Raw genomic sequence first — 17,944 nt, 5'->3', positions numbered from 1 at the left:
CCTCCCTGTCTGCCCTTCCCTGCTCCCTCTCTCTGTCTCTCTCACAATAAATAAATAATAAAAAAAAAAAAAAAAGAAAGAAAAGAAAAGAAAAAAGAAAACCTGGTTAATGAACAGGGGAAGCTGGATATTTAGTTGGAAGGTTTAATGGCCTCAAGCTCTGAAAACTGACAAACCCATCTTTCCAACAAAGACGGATGTAACTTCCATTCCAAAGAGACAGTATCAGATGTCTTTCAGGAGACCAGACCGTCATATTGACCAGTAAGGACAGTCTCTGGCTTAAAAAGCCCGTTTGTTTTTGATAGCTGTCTTATGCTTCTGGAGTAGAATGTTAAAGCCGAAATTGTCACCAAGTCATCAAAATGTAAATGATAAGAAATTCTGAAGGCAGACAACTAAATACAGAATTGGCAAAGGTAATATATTGGATTTGGTTCATGGCGCTTGGCCCCATTAAACAGATCATGGATATTAAAGGGATCATAGTGTCAAGAAAGGAGGGTTTTTTTTTTTTTAAGTTTATTTATTTATTGTGAGAGGGGTGGGGGAATCGCAAGCAGGCACCGTGCTGCCAGTGCAGTCTCATGTGGGGCTCCATCTAGAGAACCAAGAGATCATGACCCAAGCGGAAGTCAAGAGTCTGATGCTTAACTGGCTGAGCCACCCAGGTGCCTTGAAGCTTTCTCAAACCTTGATGTGCAGAAGAATAGCCTGGAAAGTTTGTGGCAACCAGATTCTGATTTAGCAGGTCTGGGTATGGCCTGACAATTTTCATTTCCTTTTTTTTTTTTTAACTTTATTGATTTTTGAGAAAGAGACAGCCTGAGTGAGGGAGAGGCAGACAGAGAGAGAGCGAGAGAGGGAGGGAGAGAATCCCAAGCAGGCTCCGTGCTGAGGCTCAAACTCATGAAAGCACCCAAGGATGGGAGTGGGTTTCCAGTGGAATCCACCATATGCTTGGAATTTCGATTCTATCCCACCAACAACTGGGGAGAAAGAAGGGGGAGGAGCTTGAATCAACGGCCAGTGATTTAATCAACCATGATTATGTAATGCATTCTCCATGAAACCTGTTAACCTTAAAAAAAAAAAAAAAAGCTGCTGGGGGGCCTGGCTGGCTCAGTAGGTAGAGCCTGTGACTCTTGATCTCCAGGATTGTAAATTCGAGCCCTACATTGGGTGTAGATTTCATTTAAAAATAAAATCTTAAAAAAAAAATTTAATGTTTATTTATTTTGAAAGAGAGAGAGAGACAGATTGCAAGTGGGGGAGGGGCAGAGAGAGAGAGGGGGAGACACAGAATCCAAAGCAGGCTCCAGGCTCCAAGCTGTCAGCACAGAACCTGACGCCGGGCTTGAACTCACAAACCGCGAGATCACGGCCTGAGCTGAAGGGGGAATGCTTAACTGACTGAGCCACCCAGGCGCCCCTAAAAATAAAATCTTAAACAGGAAGACCCTGGCAGTTAATTTACTAGCAAGAAATGGTTTATTCAGGAATAACAGAGAATTGGAATCTAGGACCAGGGAACTACGGCAAAACCGTAAGCAAGTCTGAACAAGGGAGAGGAACACTCTTCTGCAGAGGAAAGTGGGAGATTTGTTATAAACAAACTGTCCATTGGATTAAATGGGGAGTTCTAAGCATAGTGGCTTTTCATTGGCTGAACTGTAACTGTCTCTCATTGTCTGGGCTGTTGCTGGGTGAGGAAGAAGCCTTCCTTCTCCCTGGGATAGTAAAGTGGTATCCACTGGGAAGGTCTGCTCTTCCTGTTGCGCCTGTAATTGACAAGCAGTCGTAGGGCGTGAGAGCTGCCCCTTCAGAACCTCCCAACTCCATTTTAGTGAGGTTTCCCTTTATTGGTTTTTACAAACCCCAAAGGACTGAGTTCGGAGAGATTCTGGGCTGGTGAACCCATGGAGGTGCAGGAAGAGTGGCCCACCTGGAGAGTGTATGGAAGCTCAGCATCCCTTCCCACGAACCTTGCTCTGCACACCTCTTCCATCTGGCTGTTCCTGAGCCGTGCCCTTTTGTAATCAACTGGTGATCTAGTAGGTAAAATGTTTCTCTGAGTTCTGTGAGCTGCTTTAGCAAATTAATGGAACCCAGGGAGGAGGTCGTGTAAACCTCCTCTGTTGTTGGTCTGTCCACGAAGCACAGGTGACAACCTGGGCTTGGGACTGGCATCTGAAGTGTGTGTGTGTGTGTGTGTGTGTGTGTGTGTGTGTGTGTGTTTGTGTGTGTTGGGGGGTAGTCTTGTGGGACTACACCCTTAATCTGTGGAATCTGGTGCTCTCTTTGGGTAGACAGTGTCAGAATTGAGTTGAATTCTTAGACACCTGCTGGTTGGCCTGAGAGAATTGCCTGGGAGTATGTCGGAAGCCCGCAACCCCCTAAACCCCCGTAAGAAGTTGGTCCAAGAACCAAAAGAGTAACTTTGGCATTGTGTTGTGCACAGAATGCCCCCAACCATTCACTTGTCTTTTTGTACTCTTCTCAACTTTTGGTAATGCACTCCAAACCCTGCACACCTGAGGCAGGTAGAGCCAGGGAGAGTAGCTCTCCATAGCTCCTGCTTCAGGGATGGACATAAGCCTTAAGCCAGGCCATCTGGTGTCCTCTTCTGGGTTGGTCAAACTGCAGCCAGAAGGGGAGACCCCTTTGCCTCTTGGGGTACGAATGGGATAGAATTGGTCTGCAGTAGAAAAGAATGGAACTGGGCAAGAACAGCTGAGGGGTCAACGCAGAGACTCCTGGCGGTGGGTAGTCCCAGCTTCCATACCCAATGGCTCAATACGTTGCTCTAGGTCTTTTCAACCCACTTTGTATTTGTTCGTCAGCAGGTGGGTTTCTGGGTTCCTAACTCTGGAAGCTCTGTGTTCTGACAGGTAACTGAAATAACGCAACTTGAGTTTCTCTTTCATTCCCATCAGGGGCAATTGCAAACTTGGTTCTCTCTCTAAACCTTTTGCTAACCACTTCCTTCCTTCCCGTAGTTTTGTCTTCTGTTTCACCGAGAGAAGTAAAGTTACCAGACAAGGATTTAATAAATTCTCTTCTCCCTTCACTACAATTGTCAGCAGTAGCATCAGGATTTTTTCATCCCTCTTGTCCCCAACAGTCATTTTCTCTCAGCTCAAGGCCCGTCTCTGCTTCTGTTTTAGATCTCAATCCCTTGAGGAACGACACGAGGAAATGGGCCTAACCTGGTGCCGCCTACTCCACAGAAGTTTGTAAGAAGCAGAATGTTCTGAGGGCCTCGTGGACCCCGCGTATCCTATCGCATATGCGAAGTGACCCTGCATGGGAATCTTTACAAAATCCTGAGAGTGCTCACGTTTACCAGTGTGGTGTGGTAACCTTCCTATACTCTTCTCTTGACTGAGTGTAGAAAAAATGGTCGCCGAGGAAAAATGGTGGAAACATGGAGGTGCATAATTGGAACTTTCTATGCTGGATGGACGTGAAGGTGTTGGGGCCCACCCTGAAACTCTGTGGGCCAGGGGGAGAGGAAAGCCTGGCACTGCTGTCTGACTGCCCGTGGGTCTTTCTGCCTTCGACCCAGTCTTGACAGTGAGCCTCTCCCAGGCCTGGCTCAGTGACTTTCAGAGGGTCCTGGATTAATAGTGGTGAACACCAGTTAGTAAAGATTGAGAGGCATCGCTTCTCGGCCTTTTGGCTAAGATCTAGTAAAGATTGAGAGGCAGCGGTGGGGAGCAGGGGAGTGTTGAGGAGGGATCCAGCGAGAATAAAATTGCAGGAATGGTGGTGCAGGAAGTCACTGTTCAATCCTGGAGGATGTAGGCTGACCCCTGCATTGATACTGGAGCGTGAGAGAACCAGCAATGGGCCCGAGGTTCGAAAGTGCTCCTGTAAGGGGTACGGAGCTGATGAGAAATCTTCCTTTTTTTGGGGGGAGGGGGACAGACTGTACAGATTTTACAGCTGTCTTTGTCTTCTCTAGCAGTTTCTGCCTCAACCCCGAGAGTTTCATGGCTTTCCCCCCTTCCTTTAGGCTCCTACAGGCTGGAGCTTCATGAATCTCCACTCCCATTACTTCATCCAGACATTGGTCTGTTGGAAGTCATGTTTCACAATAAAACATGAAAATAGTAGGGCCAGTCGAGTGACACTGCTGCTCGTGGTATTTTACACATTTGAAGGCTATGGTAGCGTCCCTGTCCCTCTTGCTGTGGTTCAGCGTTCCCCACAAATTCAACAATATGAGTTTCGTTCTTTCAAACTCCGAGCCCCGTGGGGCTTTATGTCCCAGTCAACTCAAATACGCCTCTTGGTGATCTAATCTTTCTTTCTCCAACCCTTAGTGCATTCTATCTCAAGTAGAGCAAGAGATCCAAGGGAGGAGGGGTGCTGCTGAGTTCAAGGACAGGTGTGGTTGCATTAAGGACAGGAACTCAAAGAACAAAATTTCGCTACGTAAAAATCCTGAAAGGGAGTGGTTACCAGGAATGCCAGAGTCCAGGGAGGGGCTGTGAGGGTCAAGTTGAGGGACCTGAGTTTCCTTGTAAACTCCCAACTCCTTCATTTGTATCAGCTGAACTATCTCTTCCGGAAAGAAGCTTCCCCTGGCTGGAGTTGGCTTCCCCACAGCCTCCATGTTGTAACCTCTCATTACTCATGGTATTTTTCTCTTTAGGGATTTTGCACATCTGTTGTTAAACAATTTCCTATAAACTTTATCTGTATAACCTCTTTGGCCACCAGCCGGACTGTAAACCCCACGAGTGCGTGGATAGTGTCTGTCCTGTTGGTTGTATCACTCCCAGCCCGTGGCACAGTGTGTGTATGTGATGATATAGAGTTGGTGCTAGTAAATGCTAGTTGACGGTATGTTATGCATGGTGCACAGTAACTCACAAATATTACCTCCGTGAGCACTCAGACGTTATGAGTGATTATTGGTTCTGTCTCCCCTTGTTTCTTTCTCCGGTGTGACTAACAGTAAAACCATTAAAAATGGAAAGCCAGCAGACACATGTATTAGAGATAGCAAGGATAAGGTGGATTCGGGGTTAAACCTTGCACTACACCAAACTATGACTTTAGAGAGATTCCAAAAGGGTGTATGTGGGGGCGCGGGTGGTGGATGCAGGAAGAAAAATGGTACAAGTGGATCAGTCATTTGGCTGGAGCAAATGGGAAAGTGAGGGGTGCCCAAGGACTGGTTTGGGATAAAGAAGGGGTTGTAGGGGACAGAGAGGCTATGGCCTTTGTGAGACCTGAGCACTGGCCTGGCTCTCTGGGCAGGACTGCTGGCCCTAGGCAGCTGCACAGAGAGGAGAAGATGAGGTCTGTAAATATCGATTGTAGCCCCTCCTCATCCTGGTGAAGGAGAATTTAACCCCAGGTGACATGTGTGGTCTGGGCAGGATGGTTTCAAAGGCTACGAAAGATCCCCAAGGGGGAAAAGTTAGGTTCTGTCGAAGCTCCTTGTTATTAGGAGCCCCTCTGTGCTCCAGGGCCCCAGTCTCCAGACCATTCTGAGAAGGGAAGAAAGACCCATAATCACACCTCCCCCACCTACTGATTCCCACCTTAGCCCTTCACATTCACCTTTGAGTTCCTATGCTGCTTGTCCTCATTTTCTGCTGGCCTGATGATTGTTCTTACACTTCAAACCTCCTTGTTGCTGGTTCTCTGCTTCGGCCATGAGCTAAGTCACTGGGAAGAACAATGCCTGACTGAACCAAAAACTTCCTCTCACGGGCCAAGTGGTAACTGATCGCAGCACTCTGACCCTGAAAGATCTCACTCTGCAGCGATCAGCCAAGACCCTCAGGGGAGAGAAAGCCATTCGCGCTTTTTGATGCAACTTTTCCATCCCAGCCCCCATCATGGGGGCCTGGTTCTCAGAGACCTATGGAAACATGGTGTCTGAGGGTCATGTTGTTCATATAAGGAGATTTTGGAGATTCAGAATCTAATTGGTGTTTGAGCTTCAGAAAGTGGCAGATGCAGTCTCCGATCGTATCTTAGATGGTAAAATGTGTGTCTATTGGTTCGCAGTAGGGAGGATGTCAGAGGATGTGTTTGTATTCTCCCCTCCCTTTACTGTAGACCTTTGTTGGTATCCTGATACCTCCTTGCAGGGTTATTTTGCAGCTGGGACTGTGACCTTGATGACATGGGAGTCAGGATGGCTTCGAATCTCCCTCTTCAGGGACTCTGTTTTCTCCTCAGCACCATGGCGGCTGCTCCAGGTGAGAGTTTCCTGGGATCAACAGTAAGTGAGTGGACACCTTGGTGAAGGGAAAGGTTTCTGAAGTCAGGGAGCCAGAACCTCAATGTAAGCAATGTGTTTTTGGCCAAAAAGGGACCACATTGACTGAATGTTGGTTCTTAATTTTTTTTTTAATGTTTATTTTTGAGAGAGACAGAGAGTGAACGGGGAAGGGGCAGAGAGAGAGGGAGACACAGAATCTGAAGCAGGCTCCAGGCCCTGAGCTGTCAGCGCAGACCCTGACGCGGGGCTCGAACTCACGAACCGTGAGACCACGACCTGAGCTGACGTCGGACATTTAACCAACCGAGCCACCCAGGCACCCCTGGATGTTGGCTCTTCTCTGTGGGGTCAACTGGTCATGGTGGCAGATTTTTCAGAGAAATGATGTGGGGCCAGACTGAGATGAGTCCGTGACAGTCCTCTCCAATGTCTCCTTTGTTTTCAGGGAGCATCTGGTTAGTCCCAGTGGCTCCCCGTGTGTGGGAAGGACCAGCGGTTGACCTCCGCTGCATCTGTGGGCTCCTCCTTGCACATTCCATTTGCCTGCTTTGCAGAGGCCACCCCATCAGGATTTCTATGTTTTATAGGTTTATGTTCCTGTAGGCCATGCGCTTGTGTGTGTGTGTGTGTGTAGAGTGGGTGTGAGGGGGGGTATGAACAATATGAGAAGACTGTCAGCGGGAGAGGAACAGGGCGGCTGAGAAATGACTGAGTCTGTTGCTCTGTGAAGCACACAGTACCCACACTACTTGGAGAGTCACATCAGCTGTAGGTAACCAGATCATAGATAATCTCGCACCTGCTCCTCTCCTTCAATCCTTTGGCCTTCTTTCTGCTTGACTGCAGTGTTTGCTGAGCACGGAGTTCTGTGAGAGGCTTGGCCTCCTGGCCTCACCTATACCTACCAAGTGTCTCTTGTAGAGCAGAGGAGCCTGCAGCCATAACAGGAGGCCTCTTGTTAGTAGAGAGTAGCCATGGAGCACCTGGGTGGCTCAGTTGGTTGAGCGTCCGACTTTGGCTTAGGTCATGATCTCGAGGCTCGTGAGTTCGAGTCCCACATCGGGCTCTGTGCTGACAGCTCGGAGTCTGGAGCCTGCTTCGGTTTCTGTGTCTCCCTCTCTCTCTGCCCCTCTCCCACTTACACTCTCTCCCTCAAAAATAAATTAACATTAAAAAAATAAAAGGCATTAGCCGGTGCACAGTATCAGTTACATTAAGTCTCCTGGGTCCCCACCGCAGTCCTCGCGCGTCATTTCCTGACTTTCCGGGATCCTGGACTGGTCCTTTCTCACTCCCTACAGAATTCATCTGCTGTGAATCCTGCAGGGCACATTTTCTCTCTCTGCTTTCTTCTATCCCTCTCTGCAGGTTGCTTTCCACTGTGCCTTTGACTCAGAGGACTGCAGGCATTAGGGGTAGGGCTGCAAAAAAATCCAGCCTTCAGGCTGGAGGAGGTCACTCTTTCAGATTTGGGTGCTGGTCCAGGATGAGCCTTCTTCCAGTTCTGAGTCCTCTCGGTGCTCATCGTCTGCTTCCTAGAACTCAGTCTCTCAGTCCCTCCCCAACTCTCCTTGGAAGACCCCAACCTTCTAAGTTTCTGCTCCATGAGTGTTGGCTGGATGCTAGTGATGATCCTTCTCTTGAGACTTTGAAGGGCAGATAGGGGTTTTGGTCCCACGAGGGGGAGAGGCAATGAGTGTTCTGATATGAGGCCCCCTCTTCTTACTAGGAAGACTATAGGACATTTCCTCAGTAGTAACTTAAGTTGCAAGAATATTTCGCCAAAGCAAGTGTTCCTTTTATTTTCCCAGAAAAAACACCATTCAGTGTTGTCCTACTAAAAATTTATTCTACTTCATACAACATTGGCCTTGCTCTGTGTAAAACAATAGTCCTTGTCCTTCTGAGCATTTGATCATTTGTGAGTTGGGCACACATTACAGGAGTCTCCACTGTGAAATCCATGATGGGCATTGGCAAAAGATTATTCTTTGAAACACAGTTCATGCCATTATACACATAAATATAGACTCTCAAAGATGGGATAATTCAGTATTTATTATTTTGTAAACTTTTTTTTAAAGTTAACAATATATTTTGGATATCTTCCTATTCTTGTACACAGTGAAAATGTTTTATGGTAGTATTACAAAAATGTAGACTGTTATAAGGGTAATATGGAAAATTTTAATTGCTTCCAATTATTTCATTATATGACCAAAATGCAATATACTTACCTAATCACCTGTTTGGGGCATTTAGTTGTTTTCACTGTGTTTTGTTTTTTTTTTTTTTGAGACTAAATATTTTAATTAATTATTTTTAAAATTTGCATTCAAGTTAGTTAGCATATAGTGCAACAATGATTTCAGGAGTAGATTCCTTAATGCCCCTTACCCATTTAGCCCATCCCCCCTCCCACAACCCCTCCAGTAACCCTCTGTTTGTTCTCCATATTTAAGAGTCTCTTATATTTTGTCCCCTTCCCTGTTTTTGTATTATTTTTGCTTCCCTTATGTTCATCTGTTTTGTATCTTAAATTCTTCATATGAGCGAAGCCATATGATATTTGTCTTTCTCTGACTAATTTCACTTAGCATAATGCCCTCTAGTTCCATCCACGTAGTTGCAAATGCTAAGATTTCATTCTTTTTGATTGCCAAGTAATACTCCATTGTATGTATATATACCACAGTATAGACAGACAGGTCCTAAAGGTGCAGTGACGAGAGAGTTGGAAAGCAAGGGGCTAAGACTCTCCTAGAGCTGAAGCATTGGTCCCCTGGCTCAAGCCTCTTTTATTTTTTTATTTTTTATTTTTTATTAAAAAAATTTTTTTTTTCAACGTTTATTTATTTTTGGGACAGAGAGAGACAGAGCATGAACGGGGGAGGGGCAGAGAGAGAGGGAGACACAGAATGGGAAACAGGCTCCAGGCTCTGAGCCATCAGCCCAGAGCCCGACGCGGGGCTGGAACTCACGGACGGCGAGATCGTGACCTGGCTGAAGTCGGACGCTTAACTGACTGCGCCACCCAGGTGCCCCAAGCCTCTTTTATTTTTGCAAATTGTCTGATAACAGCAGGACATGCAACATAGTATTTGGTATCTTGACAGGTCATGAACCTGCAGTATATTCCATACTGGGTCATGAGTACATCTGGTGCCAGACAAAACATTCTTATCCCAAGCCTGATGCCCATATGATGTCCTTCTGAAGAGAATGAACAGTCCTGGTGGCTTTCCGTTCTGGGAATGAAACTGCTTTCAGTTCCTTGCTGCTCTGTCCCTTTCCTTTAGGACATTCTTACGGTGCCTCTGGGTTCTTGTTCTCTAACACCACATCTTCTTTATCCACTCATCCATCAGTGGGCATTTGGGCTCTTTCCATACTTTGGCTATTGTTGATAGTGCGGCTATAAACATTGGGGTGCATGTGTCCCTTCAAAACAGCACACCTGTATCCCTTGGATAAATACCTAGTAGTGCAATTGCTGGGTCGTAGGGAAGTTCTATTTTTAATTTTTCGAGGAAGCTCCATACTGTTTTCCAGAGTGGCTGCACTAGTTTGCATTCCCACCAGCAGTGCAAAAGAGATCCTCTTTCTCCGCATCCTCGCCAACATCCATTGTTTCCTGAGTTGTTAATGTTAGCCATTCTGACAGGTGTAAGGGTGGTATCTCATTGTGGTTTTGATTTGTATTTCCCTGATGATGAGTGATGTTGAACATTTTTTCATGTGTCAGTTGGCCCTCTGGATGTCTTCTTTGGAGAAATGTCTGTTCATGTCTTCTGCCCATTTCTTCATTGGATTATTTGTTTTTTGGGTGTTGAGTTTGATAAATTCTTTATGGATTTTGGATACTAACCCTTTATCTGATATATAACTTGCAAATATCTTCTCCTATTCTGTTGATTGCCTTTTAGTTTTTTTGATTGTTCCCTTCGCTGTGCAGAATATTTTTATTTTGATGAGGTCCCAATAGTTCACTTTTGTTTTTGTTTCCCTTGCCTTCAGAGACGTGTTACTAAGAAGTTGCTGTGGCCAAGGTCAAAGAGGTTTTTGCCTGCTTTCTCCTCAAGGATTCTGAGGCTTCCTATCTTACATTGGGTCTTTCTTCCATTTTAAGTTTATTTTTGTGTATGGTGTAAGGAAGTGGTCTAGGTTCATTTTTCTGCACATCGCTGTCCAGTTTTCCCAGCACCATTTGCTGAAGAGACTGTCTTTATTCCATTGGATGTTCTTTCCTGCTTTGTCAAAGATTAGTTGGCCATAGGTTTGTGGGTCCATTTCTGGATTCTCTATTCTATTCCATTGATTTGAGTGTCTGTTTTTGTGCCAGTACCATACTGTCCTGATGATTACAGCTTTGTAATACAGCTTGAAGTCTGGATTGTGACGCCTCCAGCTTTGGTTTCCTTTTTCAAGATTGCTTTGGCTATTCACAGTCTTTTCTGGTTCCATACAAATTTTAGGATGGTTTGTTCTAGCTCTGTGAAGAATGCTGGTGTTATTTTGATAGGGATTGCATTGAATATGTAGATTGCTTTGGATAGTATTGACATTTTAACAATATTTGCCCAGGAGCATGGAATATTTTTCCATTTTTTTGTGTCTTCTCAATTTCTCTCATATGCTTTCTATAGTTTTCAGTGTATAGATTTTTCAGCCCTTTAGCTAGATTTATTCCTAGGTATTTTATGTTTTTTGGTGCAATTGTAAATGGGATTGATTTCTTGATTTCTATTTCTGTTGCTTCATTGTTGGTGTATTGGAATGCAACCGATTTCTGTGCATTGATTTTATATCCTACAACTTTGCTGAATTCATGGATCAGTTCTAGCAGTTTTTTTGGTGGAGTCTTTTGGGTTTTCCATATAGAGTATCATGTCATCTGTGAAGAGTGAAAGTTTGACCTTTTGGCTGATTTGGATGCCTTTTATTTCTTTGTGTTGTCTGATTGCTGAGGCTAAGACTTCCAATACTATGTTGAATTACAGTGGTGAGAGTGGACATCCCTGTCTTGTTCTGGACCTTAGGGGGAAAGCTCTCAGTTTTTCCCCATTGAGGATGATATTAGCGTTGAGTCTTTTATATATGGCTTTTATGATCTTGAGGTATGATCTTTCTATCCCTACTGTCTTGAGAGTTTTTATCAAGCATTTTGTCAAATGCTTTCTCTGCATCTATTGAGAGGATCATATGGTTCTTGTCCTTTTTTTAAATTGATATGATGAATCACACTGAGTGTTTTGCAGATATTGAACCACCCCTGCATCCCAGGTATAAATCCCACTTGGTTGTGGTGAATAATTTTTTTAATGCATTGTTGGATCCGGTTGGCTAATATCTTGTTGAGGATTTTTGCATCCATGTTCATCAGGGAAATTGGTGTATAGCTCTCTTTTTAGTGGGATCTTTGGTTTTAGAATCAAGGTAATGCTGGCTTCAGTTTTCCTTCCATTTCTATTTTTTGGAACAGCTTCAAAAGAATATGTGTTAACTCTTCATTAAATGTTTTGTGGAATTACCCTGGAAAGCCATCTGGCTCTGGACTCTTGGGAGGTTTTTGATTACTGATTCAATTTCTTTATTGGTTATGGGTCCATTCAAATGTTCTATTTCTTTGTGTTTTAATTTCAATGGTTTATGTGTTTCTAGGAAATTGTCTATTTTTTCCAGATTGCCCAATTTGTTGGCATATTATTGCTCATAATATTATCTTACTATTGTTTGTATTTCTGTGGTATTGGTTGTGATCTCTCCTCTTTTATTCATCATTTTATTTATTTGGCCATTTACTTTTTATTTCTGATCACACTGGCTAGGGGTTTATCAATTTTGTCAATTCTTTCAAAGAACCAGCTTTTTGGTTTCATTGATCTGTTCTACTGTTTGTTTTTTGTTTTGTTGTTGTTGTTGTTTTTTTTTTTTGATAGCATTGATTTCTGCTCTAATCTTTATTATTTCCTGTCTTCTGCTGGTGTTGGGTTTTATTTGCTATTCTTTTTCTAGCTCTTTTAGGTGTTAGGTTAGGTTGTGTAATTGAGACCTTTCTTCCTTTGTTAGGAAGGCCTGGATTGCTATATACTGTTGTCTTATGACCACCTTTGTGGCATCCCAAAGGTTTTGGATGGTTTTGTTTTCATTTTCATTGGCTTCCATGTAACTTCAAATTTCCTCTTTAATTCCTTGGTTAACCCATTTACTCTTTAGTAGAATTTTCTTTAATCTCCAAGTATTCCTGTTCTTTCTAATTTTTTTCTTGTGGTTGATTTTGAGTTTCATAGCGTTGTGGTCTGAAAATATGCAAGGTATGATCTTGATTTTTTTGTACTAGTTGAGGGCTGATTTGTGACCCAGTTTGTGATCTATTCTGAAGAATGTTTCGTGTACACTCGAGAAAAATGTGTATTTTGCTTCTTTAGGATGAAGTGTTCTGAATATATGTTCTGTTAAGTTCATGCAAGCCAGTGTATCATTCAAAGCCATTGTTTCCCTGTTGATTTTCTATTTACATGATCTGTCCATTGCTATAAGTGGGGTGTTGAAGTCCTCTACTATTACAGTATTATTATCAATGGGTTTCTTTATGTTTGTGGTTAATTGATTTATATATTTGGGTGCATGTTGGGGGCATAAATATTTACATTTGTTAGATCTTCTCAGTTGATCGGCTTCTTAATTATGATATAATGCCTTTCTTTATCTGTTGTTACAGTCTTTATTTTAGTATAAGTATGGCTAGTCCAGTTTTCTTTTGATGATCATTACCGTGACAGATGGTTCTGTTTCCTTACTTTCAATCTGCAGGTGTCTTTAGGTCTAAAATGAGTCTCTTGTAAGCAGTATATAGATGGGTCTTGTTTTCTTATCCATTCTTATACCCAATGTCTTTTGATTGCAGCATTTAGTCCATTTACATTTAGGGTAAGTACTGAAGGTATGAATTTGTGCCATTGTATTGGTGTTTCTGGTGATGTTCTCTGGTCCTTTCTAGTCTTTGTTGCTTTTGCTCTTTTTTGGTTTATCTTTTCTCCACTCAAAGAGTCCCCCTTAAAATTTCTTGCAGGTCTGGTTTAGTGGTCATGAACTCCTTTAGTTTTTGTTTGTCTGGGAAACTCTTTATCTCTCCTTCTATTTTGAATGACAGCCTTGTTGGGTAAAGAATTCTTGGCTGTATAGTTTACCAATTCAGAACAGTGAATACATCCTGCCACTCTTTTCTGGCCTGCCACGTTTCTGTGGATAAGTCTGCCATGAATCTGGTATGTCTTCCCTTATAGGTTAAGGACTTTTTTTCCCTTGCTGCTTTCATAATTCTTTCCTTGTCTTTCCTTTGTGAATTTGACTATGATATGCCTTGGTGATGGTCTTTTTTTTTAATTTTTTTTTAATATAATGGGAGTTCTCTGTGCTTCTTGGATTTTGATGTCTGTGTCCTTCCCCAGATTAGGAAAGTTTTCTGCTATAATTTGCTTACATAAACCTTCTGCCCCTTTTTCATCTTCTGGGACTCTTATTATTTGGATGTTATTCCTTTTAATAAGTAACTGAAATTCTCTAAGTCTTGTATTGTGATATTTTGCCTTTGTTTTCCTCTTTTTTTTTTTGCTTCATTTTTCTCCACAATTTTATCTTCTGTATTGCTCATTTGCTGCTCTGCTTCATCCATCCTTGCCATCGTGGCATCCATTCGAGATTGCATCTTGGTTATAGCATTTTTAACTTCAGCCTGACTAGATTTTATTTATTTTATCTCTGAAGGAAGGGATTATCTGGTGTCTTCTATGCTTTTTTCAACCCTAGCTAGTATTCTTGTTATTATGGTTTTAAATTCTAGTTCCAACATGTTACTTATATCTGTGTTGATTAAATCCCAGCTGTCATTTTTTTCCTGTTCTTTCCTTTGGGGTGAATTCCTTCATTTTGTCATTTTGGAGGAAGAAAAAAATTAATAAAAAAGTGAAAAATAAAACAAAGAATCAAATAAAGGAAGCTATATCCTGAGTATGTTTTCGCCTGCTTGTTGAAAGACACTTGATAGGATAGAGAAAAAAGGGAAATGAAAGAAAAAAAAGGTAAGAGAAAATTTAAAAATAAAAAGAAATTATATAATAGAATAGAATAAAATAAAATAAAATAAAATAAAATAAAATAAAATACAAAATTTAAAAAATATAAAAATAAAGTAAAAAAAAAATAAAATTTTCTATATCCAAGAAAGAGAAAGAAAAGAAAGAAAGAAAAAAAAACAATTTAGGTAAAAAAGAGAAGCAAAGAAAATGACTAAATAAATGAGCCAGGAAACAGAATGAAACCTGAATGAAGTTATATCCAGTTTCCCCTAGAATTGAAACTGTGAAGCACTCTTTAGTCCATACACTAAGTAGGTGGAGTGACTTGTGCTGGTCTTCTGGGGGATGTGCTTGCAGGGCCTAGTTTGGTGGGGTTTGGTGTAACAGCTCCATTCTTCATTAGATAGCACTGATTAGCTTACTGTGGTGGATCAGTGTGCGCGCATGCATGTGTGTGCATGGGAGTGGTGGAAATGGCTTCACCCAGCTCCCTAGTCTCTGGTGCTGGAACTTTGTGCTCTCACTGACCCATGATCAAGCACCTCTCCTTTGTTTCAGGCCTCTTATACTCCCTGCCTCTACCCTGTCCATGTCCAAGTTGTCCCCTTGCCAGACGGCACCTCCCTCCAGAGTTTTTTCTCAGCTGGGGTTGTGTTTCAAAACCCCACAATTAAGAGACCCCTGCAGCTTGGATCTGCACCAACTCTCTGGGGGAGGGTCTCGCTGAGCAATGGCTGGGTGCTGGCTTGCCCCAGAAAATGTTCATGTTATTGTGCAGTGGCAGAGTTTCAGAGATTATGGCAAATCACAACACACATCCGGCGCCGGGTTTTGCCGCACCGTGGCATGTTTGTACGGGGACAAAATACCAGCAATCATGGCTGCTCTCCAGGATCCAATGTGACTATTGCTTGTGGGGAGGCCACATGGTCTCTTCCAAATGCACTCCAAGGGAACCAATTCTCCCTGTGTGGCACGTGGACCCCTCAGACTGCATTGCCTGCTTCTGGGGATTCACTCTACTTCCTCACCAGAGCACCACCAGGCACTGAGCTCCAAAACTTCAGACTCTGTGATCCACCGTTTATAGAATCCCGGTGGTATTGAAACCCTCTCCTTTCTCCCTGTCAATGGTTTTGGGTAACAGATTTCTTGTTCAGTCCCTTGTGAGTACTTTCACTCTTTCTCTCTCTCTCTAGCTACTTTCAGGGAGAGTGCTTTTCTTGCATGATCCCAATGTGCAGCACTCTCCCCCTTTCTCTTTCTCTCTCTGACCTCTCTCTGCAAAAACAGCTCCCTACTCTCTGCGTCTTTTCTCTTCTCCAGTTCACCTCTTTGCACCATGTACCTGCTGAGTTCTGTGGCTCAAGTTATGCAGATTGTTGCATTAATCCTCAGATCAATTTCCTAGGTGTTCAAAATGGTTTGGTGCTGATCTACCTGTGTTTCAGGGATGAGACAGGCTCAGGGTCTCCATGCTGCTCCACCATGTTAACTCTTCTCTAGTTTTTTTTGATGGTGTCCTGTAAGTCTGACAGGCTTTTCTTCACTCCTTTTTATTCCTTTTTCTTTTGCTCATCTTGATTAGATAATTTCTTTTTTTTTTTCAACGTTTTTTTATTTATTTTTGGGACAGAGAGAGACAGAGCATGAACGGGGGAGGGGCAGAGAGAGAGGGAGACACAGAATCGGAAGCAGGCTCCAGGCTCTGAGCCATCAGCCCAGAGCCCGACGCGGGGCTCGAACTCACGGACCGCGAGATCGTGACCTGGCTGAAGTCGGACGCTTAACCGACTGCGCCACCCAGGCGCCCCTGATTAATTTCAATTGATCTGTCTTTTAGCTCACTGAATCTTTCTTCTGTTTTGTTAAGACTGCTATTCAAGCCCTTTATTGATTTCTTCATTTCAGTCATTGTATTCTTCAGCTCCGAAGTTTCTGGTTGGTTCTTTTTAATGTTTTCTATCTCTTTGTTGAAATTCTCATTTTGTTTGTGTATTATTTTCCTGATACTGTTATATTGTTTATATGTGTTTTCTTGTAGTTCTCTGAGCATCTTTAGAACATTTATTTTGAATTTTTTTTGTTGGATAATTCCTGTGTCTCCATTTCTTTGGGACCATGTACTGGATGGACGTTTACTGTATTCCTTTGGTAAAATCATTTCCCCCTGTTTTTTCTTAATCCCTGAAGCCTTGCACATATGTATGTGTGTTTTTAAGAGCAGTAACCTCTTCCAGATATTACAGACTGACTTTGGTAGGAGAAGACCTTTACCTGTGAGTGGGGGCATACTATAGCATGCTATAACCTAGGTCTAGTGATACAGGGGTGTGTGGCAGCAGTAGGTCTGGGGAGCATGATGTCTCCAGCTCAGGCTACTGAGGGCCATAGTTTTGACAACTGCATGGATCTTAGCAAGCACTGCAGAGGGTCTGCAGTGGCTGCAAGGGCTCCTGGAGCCTCAGCAGTGCTTCTAGGGCTAATGGCTAGGGATCAGGCTAGGTGGAGGTAGGGCTGGAGGGGAACCCTTTCTAGCTAGGAAGTTCCCTCTATGTGCTAAGCAATGCTGGCTTGAGGGATGAGATGATACTGCCAAAATATGCAGTCTTAATGTTTCTAAAATTTCTTAAGTGGACTTCTGAGCTTTGTGAGAGTGCTATTCATGGAAAGCTATTCAATTGTTGATCATTTTGTGGGGTGGTGGGAATAGAGTCTCCTACTTTGCCATTTTGGTGATGTCACTTCTGAGACCATTGTTTTTAAATAGAGTGTTCTTGAGTATAGCAATTTAGATTGGCAATTTGTTTTTCTTTTGGATCATCTAAAGCTTCATTGTACTCTGTACTTGTATCTCTCTGTTTTTGAGGACTTAAATGTTAGTATAGATGTTGCTCAGTTGGAGGTAATGTGTACCAATTCTCTTAAACATTTTTTCTTTGTCAGGTTTCTACTATTTCTCATATCTTAACAGAAATAATTAGGTTATATTGTAGTAACATATAATCCAAATTTCAGAAGAATTAAATAAACAAAATTTATTTATTCTTACACTACACATTCTGCCCAGTTTGGCTGGGCCTCTGCTTATAATTGTTCAACTTCCCAAGTTGTTGAATGCCTCACTCTCTTATGCCACCACTTAAAAATTTTTTTTTCAACGTTTATTTATTTTTGAGAGAGAGAGAGAGAGAGAGAGACAGAGTGTGAATGGGGGAGGGGCAGAGAGAGAGGGAGACACAGAATCCAAAGCAGGCTCCAGGCTCTGAGCTGTCAGCACAGAGCCTGACATGGGGCTCGAACTCATGAACTGCTAGATCATGACCTGAGCTAAAGTTGGACGGTTAACTGACAGAACCACCCAGGTGCCCCAAGCTTTTATATATTTCTTTCTGGAAGTGCCACACATCATTTTTTTCACACTTCATTCAAAAGGCAGATCACAAGGTCATGCTTAACTTCAAACAGGCAAGGAAGCATTGATATTTACGTGTGTCCAGAGAAAACCAGAAATGTTGCTGAACACTAGTCATGTCTACCACATCTATGATATGTCTACAGATAAACTCGTTTTTATGTCTTACTTGAGTTTTGTTGGGTTTATTCACTTTAAGCATTA

The 17,944-nt window shown here is 42.9% G+C and overlaps 1 protein-coding gene across 1 annotated transcript in view; it reads left to right on the top strand.

Annotated features, from left to right (window-relative positions):
- Positions 1-6,208: 6,208 nt before the first annotated feature.
- The window catches only part of LOC112867894 (antigen WC1.1-like), a 40,625-nt gene continuing 28,889 nt past the window's right edge, over positions 6,209-17,944 (top strand). The window contains exon 1 of the mRNA XM_086715134.1: positions 6,209-6,224. Within this exon, the coding sequence (XP_086571260.1) occupies positions 6,209-6,224 (16 nt within the window). The remainder of the gene's footprint in view (positions 6,225-17,944) is intronic.

This window comes from Puma concolor, chromosome B4, assembly GCF_028749965.1.
Source record: "Puma concolor isolate L17-30 chromosome B4, mPumCon1.1.hap2, whole genome shotgun sequence".
NCBI classification, from domain to species: Eukaryota; Metazoa; Chordata; class Mammalia; order Carnivora; family Felidae; genus Puma; species Puma concolor.
The sequence above is the reverse complement of the archived record's forward strand: the minus strand, read 5'-3'. Positions and strand labels throughout refer to the sequence as shown.